This window comes from Pempheris klunzingeri, chromosome 13, assembly GCF_042242105.1.
Source record: "Pempheris klunzingeri isolate RE-2024b chromosome 13, fPemKlu1.hap1, whole genome shotgun sequence".
Taxonomy (NCBI): domain Eukaryota; kingdom Metazoa; phylum Chordata; class Actinopteri; order Acropomatiformes; family Pempheridae; genus Pempheris; species Pempheris klunzingeri.
In genome coordinates, this window is record NC_092024.1 from 1,484,708 (window position 1) to 1,494,079 (window position 9,372).

The 9,372-nt window shown below is 42.5% G+C and overlaps 1 protein-coding gene across 1 annotated transcript; it reads left to right on the forward strand.

Annotated features, from left to right (window-relative positions):
- Positions 1-1,437: 1,437 nt before the first annotated feature.
- gnmt (glycine N-methyltransferase) lies at positions 1,438-8,303 on the forward strand. The gene is made up of 6 exons (XM_070842902.1): positions 1,438-1,658; positions 3,802-3,929; positions 4,022-4,135; positions 4,290-4,432; positions 6,013-6,134; positions 6,360-8,303. Exons 1-6 carry the CDS (start codon positions 1,450-1,452, stop codon positions 6,529-6,531), a joined length of 888 nt encoding a protein of 295 aa, XP_070699003.1. The 5' UTR covers positions 1,438-1,449; the 3' UTR covers positions 6,532-8,303.
- Positions 8,304-9,372: the final 1,069 nt, after the last annotated feature.

A 9,372-nucleotide genomic window follows, 5' to 3' on the forward strand; every position in this document is an offset into this window, starting at 1 on the left:
TTACAAGATCTTAAGTTAACAAGCATGAAAACAGAAGGCCTGCGGTGACAGAAACCTCATTATGTGCTTGAGAAATTGGAACAAAAAAGACCAATTCATTACCTTTCATGAACATTATGATCCTCTAACTAATGAAACCAGTGATTACAGATATTTAAAAGCATATATAAAATCACTCTGAATAAGATCCCGCCGCAGTCCAGAAGTGTTTCATTGAGATCGCTCTGTACTCCATCACCTGATAATGGAATTTAACATTGACTATTAGAGACGACTCTACACCTCTACTCTTATCTCTACATCTATTATCAGTGGAACTGGAATTGTAAACTGCTTTGTGACCTTATTCTGCCTGTGTGTGTGTGAGAGAGAGGGAGAGAGACAGACACAGAACACGTTGTGAAGAAGGAGTGTAGTGTTGATAAGACTGGGTGGTTCAAACTTGACCTGGATGGCGCCGGTTGCAGCTGACATAACCTCACCTCTGCCAGTGGAGGTAAGGCCCTTTGTGAACTTTAGCAGCCAATCACAACAGGAGGAGTTCACCTCATGGGAGGGAACACACGAAGAAAAAAACAGGTTTAATCTTGCCTTGTGTATGTGGCAGAAATTTTTTTATTTTTTATTTTGGCTGCAGTTGCAGTGATGATCTTGTATGTAATCCTTGCATCCTTGTTTCAGATGTGTTGTTGGTTTGCTCTCACATACTTGCAACGTGATTCTGAGTCATTCTGAGTTTCAGTAAGTGCTGTTCAGTAAAAGCTATTTTAACAACCGTTTAAATGTTTTTAATGTGAACATGTGAACACAATAACGTTATGATTATTATTTCGTAAAACACACACACATCAATATTCTTATCATGTGCTTCACCGGCATGTGTTCAAACTGCATGATGAAATGATCAATGATGAAATGTTTGAAGAGGAGAGGCCACAGGGTATGTCTACGCCCTGAAGTTCGCCTCGCAGGCAACACCTTCCTGTAGACTGCATCCAAAATCTGCCTTACTCAGCAGTCTGGCGGACTACTAACCTCAAGTATGTCCTATTTTTTCATTTATACATTTAATATTTATAATATCTGATCTGTGCACCTTGTTATGCGTTGCTTTGTAATGCAGCATAACATGAAAATGATCCTGGGAGGAAATTTAAGGGTAAAAAATGACTTGACGTTTAACGTCAGGGACGTCTGGTAACGTAAACACGGAAGTGAGGCCGTCTCCCCTTGAATCATCCTATCAGAAAGTAGGCGTCATTTCAGAGCAGACTGTCATTGGGTTAAAGTTTGCCCCCCCCGAGCTGCTCGTATAAATAAACAACAACCCAAAGCTAGCATGTGTGCAGGATACCTGTAGACGACAGCCACAGCAGTCAGTCCTCCGAGCACCTCATTCATCTGCAGTGACGGAGAAGAGACAGCCCTCTGACGGGAACAGGCAGCAGCATGTCGGTCGACAGTGTGTTTAGGACCCGCTCTCTCGGTGTGGCCGCCGAGGGTCTTCCTGACCAGTATGCCGACGGGAAAGCAGCCAAAGTGTGGGAGCTGTACATTGGAGACACGCAGAGTAGGACGAAGGAATATAAAAGCTGGGTCGTGTCTTTGCTGAAAGAGCACGGGGTGCGGAGAGTGCTGGATGTGGCGTGCGGAACCGGGTAATGTCAGGGTGTGCTGGGACCGTGTGGCAGGTTTCACTTGGCTGATGCCACGTAGGACTTCGCACCAAGCTCCATTCAAAATTTAGCTCAATTTAATGCGTAACCTTATATGTCAACACGCGCAAAGATCCTAGTCCAAACTAGTGTGTAATATGTATTGTTATACGGCCCATACTGCAATTCGGCCTAATTTCTATACATTAAATATACATTATTTAAATAAGATGCCCATTTTTTTACCCTTCCTGTTTTAATCTATGGCACCTGTGGTAAAATAATAGATCTGTTGAAAAGCATGTGCAATGCCAGTGCAGTCTATTAAATGTATGCCAAATTGAGGATTAATTATGCAGTAGTATTGAAGGAGTTAAAATAAAAAGGGCTCCCATTATAACCCTCCAGCTTTATGAATGGGTGTGCCCATTCTGAAAGTACACACAGATTATGCAGCTCCATCACCCAGTCTAACTTTATTACATGTCAGTCTCCTACGTCTATTTTTTTTTAACTTTCCTGTGCTTAATGGAGCCATGCACAAATACAAGAAGAGTAGTTTCACTTTGGTGTGCAGGTGCAGATGACTCATTTTGTGAAAGTATTACCAAATTCAGTTTTGTTCTGTAATGACTAAGTTAGATTATCATCATAGCTAATCAAGCTAGTTTGACTTTCCTGGAATTTCAACCCGCTGACCCTTTCAACTATGGACAAAATCCGGATTAGGCGAGAGAATAATGAATGGAAGTGCAGAGTTGCAGCAGCCTCTGTGCCAGCTCCTGCCTCCAGCAGCAGTCAGGGGCTGAGACATGCTGATCAAAAGGCTTTTTTTTGTGTGTTAATATTACGGCTAAGAAGGCTTATATGGCCTAAATAAGTCTATTGTTTTTTAAACTAGAAGCTAGCTGTGGAACTTCACTCGTGTGGGATACAGATTTAGGGTTCACTGTTAGGTGGCCTGGTTCTGGGTCGCTAGAGGTAGTTTTGACTGGTTCCCTGCAGGCTGTTTACCTTTGCTGATAGTCCACCAGCGCCCAGGAACAGCAGCAAGGCCACTGGCTGAACTCAGACAAGAAAACAACACACTTTAACCTCTCCCTCTAGAATCTCACTGCACCTTTATGGTCTACTTATCTGGGAGAAATCGTGCAGGAGATGCACAACACGATTTTACACAACAGCCACTTGATTACTGCTTCAGCTCCGCAGTCATTTGCATCTCCAAAGTAAACATTGTAAAGCTTTGTATCTGGCAGAGCACTGGCTGCTGGGATGTGTTCCCCCACTATGGAGGAACCCAGCACACAGACTGACCCCATTCCATAGTATGTCTCAGTGTCACGACCATCTGGGGCGACGTACACACGCTCGGTGTGGAATGATGTTACGCCTCACTATTTTTGGCCGTGCAAATGTGCTCGTGATACCAGACTTTCCAGTTGTTCTGTGTTCAGATTTAGTGACAGTTTATACAAGAGCAGAGGAACCTGCTTATTCTGCATTCAGTCCACATCATCATAACCTTTATTCCTACTATTGCTTTTTTTTGGTTTTACTGTTGCTTTTTGTATTTTTTAAAAGTCTTTCTTTGCAGTTCTATATTATTATGCAGTTACACAGTCACAGTTAATGATTTCAGCATGCTACCTTTTTCTTTCTCAGGTCATTGCCCACTGAATCTCTCTTTTTTTAAGGATGTTTTTTAACTCTTGCATATCGTAGAACATTAACTCAGATCTAGTTACTATTTGGAAAGAGCTGTAAACAGCTATCATCACAGAAGAGACGTCAGCGGGAGAAGAATCCAAACAAAATTCAGCAGCCTCAGTTCAGAAGGTGTTGTGGTCTGGGTTCATCTAAGCACGAGCAGCCGCTGACAATCAGAGGTGGATGACAGCAATTCTGGTAGATTTCGCTCATTTTCCGGCCAAAAATGAGTGTAGGAGCACCCAGTCCATCAGTCCATGAACATCATCTCCTGACTCACTCTTACAAAGCAGTTAAAAAGGGTCCATTGCTAAACATTTTTAGAAATGTGTGTTCCACTTTGCTGCAGCACAAATTAGAGTGTGTGTGTGGTCATGTTGGGTTAAGTTGTTGTACAACACTTGTATTTACGACGCATTTGTGAATTATTTTTTAGAGTTGACTCCATTATGTTGGTGGAGGAGGGGTTTAATATGGTGAGCGTGGACGCCAGCGACAAAATGCTCAAGTATGCACTGAAGTCTCGATGGGAGAGGAGAAAAGAACAAGCCTTTGACCAGTGGGGTACGACATTTTCCATGCTGTTAGGGTTGAATTTTCATGTTTGAATGTTGACATTTGAATCTAATTCCTCTTTGGCTGTTCCTCTTCCTCAGTGATCGAAGAGGCCAACTGGTTGACGCTAGCAGAGGATATCCAGAAACCAGGGGATGGGTTTGATGCCGTTATCTGCCTCGGCAACTCATTCGCCCACTTACCAGACTTTAAAGGTACGTGAGAGAGAAAAGGGCAGAGGCATCTCTTTAAATGATCCGTTTTTGGAATGACCTCCTTCATGTTGTTCTTATTCAAACAATGTGGTTCAATTGAAGACCATTGTGTTGATTGTGCACGATCATGTTAGTGATGCTGTTTTGTTCCCAGGGGACCAGAGTGACCAAAAGTTGGCCCTTCAGAACATTGCCAGTATGGTCAGACCAGGCGGGATCCTCATCATCGACCACCGTAACTACGACTACATCCTGGAGACCGGCCGGGCCCCACAAGGCAAAAATATCTACTACAAGGTAGTAAACATAACAGAGTTGGTTACAAAGGATGCACACTGGCATGCTGAGGGATCATTTTGTACTTCATCCAACCTCTTTCTTTTCCGTTTCCTCATTTCTGCTGCAAACCTGTGTCCTTTTAGATCACCTCATATATGGTGTTAGGCTCCTCTGGCTGCGTGGTGAAAGCAGCATGTTAGCAGAGCAGCAGCACTTTCACTCTCCATATGTGTCTGCACACGATGTATTCAGGCTCCCGTAAGACAGCTGGACTGATTAAAATAGACGTCTGAAACGCTTCCTGTCTGAGGTGTGCTTAAGGTCACAGCTGGTTTGCTGACTCTTCAGAGTTAGACTATTAACAACTGACATGCACATTTTGGTTACTCTATGTTGTCGGAAACCATCAGCTAAAACCTACTCATTACCCACGAAATCTCTTCTTCGTTAAGGCAGTTTTATTGGTTTTATTTTTTAAAAATGCCCGGGGCTTAATATCTGGTAGCTGTACTCAGGCCTTGGTCACACTCTCCAGCTTGGCTGCATTTGTTGGTGGGAAGCCAGAGGGGGATCAAGGAATCTGTGTGACGGCTGGTGGTTTGTTGTTTCTGAGTGTGTCCTGGTGCCTCAACATTCTCTGTCTCAAAATCCCAAGAATCTACCAGTGCAGTGCTGCCAAAAGTCATGTCAGCGTTTTTTCCTCAACCATTTTGACCATGTAGTTGTCCTCGTTACATAAGAAGCAGCCCAATGAACTGACTCACGTGTGGAATGATTCCCCAAGAAGGTTGAAAGAGATTACTTAAAGATGCCAAAGAATAACAAAAGCATCAGCCTGAACGGTACATTTAATCTAAATTTCTACTGGCTCTTCATTGCTTTGCAGCGAGCTGAACAAACAGCATTGTTCATGAATGGTTTAATAACACCATCCCTAGCAGCAGCCGAGTTTAAGACCTAATCTCTATTTAGAGCCTGCTGGATATTGTGAAATTTACAATGAGCGGCCCCAATGAAATGAGCAAAAAAGACCACACAGGAAGATGTGAAAATAAGTTAAGCGTGTACATATGCAGCTCAAAATAATGTCTAGCGTTTACTCTGTGGCTCGAATGCCTGTTTTTCTGCATGGAGTGCAGCACCATGACAGCATATGATTGGGAACAGACATCTAAAGTGGAGTCAAACAACCAATGCTGCAATTTATTATCTAGCTTATCAGCAAAAGCTGAAAGATATATTATGGAAATACAAACATGTAACAGCAGGTGCCAACAGCAATAAGCCATATTGGATTTACGTAATTTTCCTCCAAACATGTTCCATATTCTATAATCCACCCAAAGTGGGAGCTATCCAGCTGGAAGGCCGGAATAGAAATACTAAATCAACAGTCGTGTGCTATGCAAAATCCCCCTCTGATACCTCCATCGTCTCAGTCTGCTCAACTCCATAACTGTAAGAGCCACATCCTGGTTCTTATAAATCACTTCTAATCAGCTCTGCTCACTCTTGGCCGTTACTGCAGAAAAGAGGGAAGGTTAATGATAATAATAATAATAATTCATAAATGTGTGTGTGTGTGTGTTGTGTCACAGAGCGATCTAACTCAGGACATCTCCACCTCGGTGCTGTGGGTCAACAGTAAGCCCCACATGATCACTCTGGACTACACCATCCACGTGCCCAAGGCCACCCTCCACAATCTTCCTGAAGTCAGGTAGGTCAGCACAGCGTTAAAGCCCAGCAACAACATCCACGGCGTCCTGTCAAGTCAAAATATTATCTCACAGCCTGGGTTATTTTCTGAAGACTCTCTTGTAACGTCCCACACAGTCGAGGTTGAAGGACTCTCTGAGCAGACGTGTTAGACACAATAAAAAACACCTTTTACTGTGAGTTTGGAGGAATTCTAATGTGGCCGTGCTCCGTTTGTCCTCCCCAGTAAATTCCGTCTGTCCTACTACCCTCATCGTCTGGAGAGCTTCAAATCTTTGCTGAAGGAGGCCTTCTACGGCAAAATGGAGCACAGCGTCTTCGGAGATTTCCAGACGTACGTCCCCAGCCAGTCCCAGGCCCCGTGCTACTTTATCCACGTCTGTAAGAAGACGGCCTAAGAGCCCCCCCCCACCCCTCCAACGTGCTACACATACACACTGCTAGGAAAACAGCAGCTCTCTGTCCTCGTGCTCCTACAGTCCTCCAGATTTGGGTAAAATTCTATTTGAATATGTCTGAAAAATATACTTTGTCTTTGATTTCTAGTCTGTTTTAGGAAAGTATACAAGATGCACACAGGAGTCTGGTAGTCTGGTTAGGCTCTGGGCTCACTGGACCTGTTAAGTGATGAGCACACGGACACTGAGATCATCCTGGTAGTCTGTGACTACAGTGGCAGTCAAGAGCTGGCATTCACAATTATTTTGACAAGTTGACAAGACGAGTTGAACATTTTCTCAAATAATTTTAAACCAGCAGAGCCTCTCCAGCTTTGCTGTTAACAGACATCTGATTCTGATCTCTAGTTGACTCACAATAAGGTCAAACCTGGTTTGAAAAATGTATTCCAAATGTACCAGACCTCTGTTTGTGCCCATATCTGGTATCTTCCCAATGTGCCGCTTTCCGTGTTTTCCTCACTTCCCCCCCGCTCCCCTCCTCTCTGGACTTTGGTATCCACAACGAACAAATGGTGCTGAACATTAGTGATGTTCCTCAACATGGAATTAATCACCAGTTATGTACAAAGAAAGATGTTCTTAGACATGTTCTTAGACTTTTGTGTTTTGTAAGTTTACCAAACGAGTCTTAAAAGCACAGATGCTTCATCTGTGGATTGTGAATACGGTAGCCTTTCTTTCATTTGTATTGTCAAGGCTGGAAAATGTAAAAAAAAAAAAATGCTGATCTCATTGTGGCCTTGTTTTAAGTTTGGGCAAATCTTCGACAGGCACGGTCTGACGGCAGTTCTTTGTTCACCTGCAATCATGCACAGTCGTTGACTTAAAGGAGAAAAGGCACTTGAAGATTGTGAATTCCCTGGTACCTTTAAAGGTACGGTGGAAAGTACCCGTTTGGATCAATCAGTCAAGAATCCTCCACCCTGAAGTGTCCTTGACTACCTCAGCAAATACCAGAGCTAAATGACAGATGGCTGAGATCTCCCCAAAAGCTTCAGACTTGAATGGAATTGGCCTTCTTGTAGCAATTTAGGTTTTCTTTAACTGACTTCTAGTCTATTAGAGGCAAAAACAGCCTTTTCTGGTCATCACCTCCTCCACCATTATCGGTCACAATAAAAACTGAAGTCCCAATTGAGGATTCATCCAAAACTGCAGCACTCAGAGAGCCTGGAGTGATTCTAAGCAAACATTTAGATTACTGTAATAACTGTGAAAACCCAACACTCTTTTAAATTGTGTTATCAACCAAAGATGTTTGAAAAGTATGCCTCAAATAATTGAGTTCACCCAAATAACGAGAGGAACAAGATGGAAGAATAATTTATTTCTCTGTATCATCCGAGCTCAAATACATTTTGCTTTGATACTAAATTAAAAACGTGTTTTTCACTGGAATGAGAAACCAAATATCATCACTACCTCTGCTGTTTGCCTTAACAAGACGGCGCGGTGCGTTCAAATGTCGTGCCGGTGCCTCTTGTAGAACCAAATGGACGGCACGCAGCAGTTTGTGATGGAGATCAACAGTGGGGTCAGAATGTTGTTAGAGTGGCTGGATGTTTGAGTGGGGCTGAAATTTTGTGTAGAGATAAAACTTTTTCAGAACTGTCCTGTTATGTTGCCAATTCTTTAAAAAAACGATTTTCCTAATGGATAATGATCATTGGAATTCTTTTGCATGAAATTAAAAATACATGATACAAGTATTCTGACTGTCGTGATTCTATTTTTGGTGTTGAGTTTCTGGGACACAATAGACAGATATATTCAGCAGGGACTCTGTGTCCAGTTCAAGTCCATACGGACGGGATTACCCAGATAAAGTGTGTGTACAAAGGAACAATGATATAGTGTGCCGGACCCTCTGCAGGGTTCCCTCTGCTGTTGCATGGCTTTCTGCCTTAATCAGCAGCACGGGACAAGCATGGGGCGCCTTTTTAGAGCTCATCTGTTCCTCTGTTCACAATAACCACCTCACAGTAACAGGAGCATAACGTTCAAAAATAGAAATGCAGAATCTCAGCTAGCAATAAAGACAATTTGAAATCGTGCCAGCGTTTCATCATCTACTTCACGTCTTATATTAGCACTTGTTATACACGAATCTTTTGGCATTCTGCATGTGAGGGTTCACACAATGTGCACGCTGATGCACATATCTGAGAGTTGCACAGTTCATTAGAGAAGCAGTTCAATCCATGCTGATCGAGGGGGGGGGGCTCAGCGCATCACTACCTCAGTGAAAAATATTTATCATGTACATTTGAATTCTTCATCAAAGCAACACAAAGTAACAGAATTGTGCCAAAGTAACTGATGAAAAGTCTAGAGAATTTGTAGACATTATAAATGTAACCATGTTATTATAATGTGCAGAGTACAGTTTTGACACAAGAGGGCGCTATTACATTACATTACATGTAACTATTCAAATGTAGTCAGAACCCCTTTAGTAAACTTGTGCTTTTTGTCTTTCTGCATGATACATTTTTATCAGTTTCACCACTATGATTATTTTATCTTAAATGAACACTGAAATCTAAGCAAGTTTTTAATGTCTCATTTGATTTTAATGACACTGGACTGCTGTCCATTCTGTTTATCATGATGGTGTGATATCTTGCTTTAAAGACTCAAGACCTTCACATTTACTTTACTTTGTCTTACTTTACTTTTTGTGTGAGGTTGAAACCTGTTTCTTTACTTCTTGCTCTCCTGCACTGCTGCAACACATCAAAATTCAAAGAACACAGGAGTTCTTAGCCCCAATAAAAC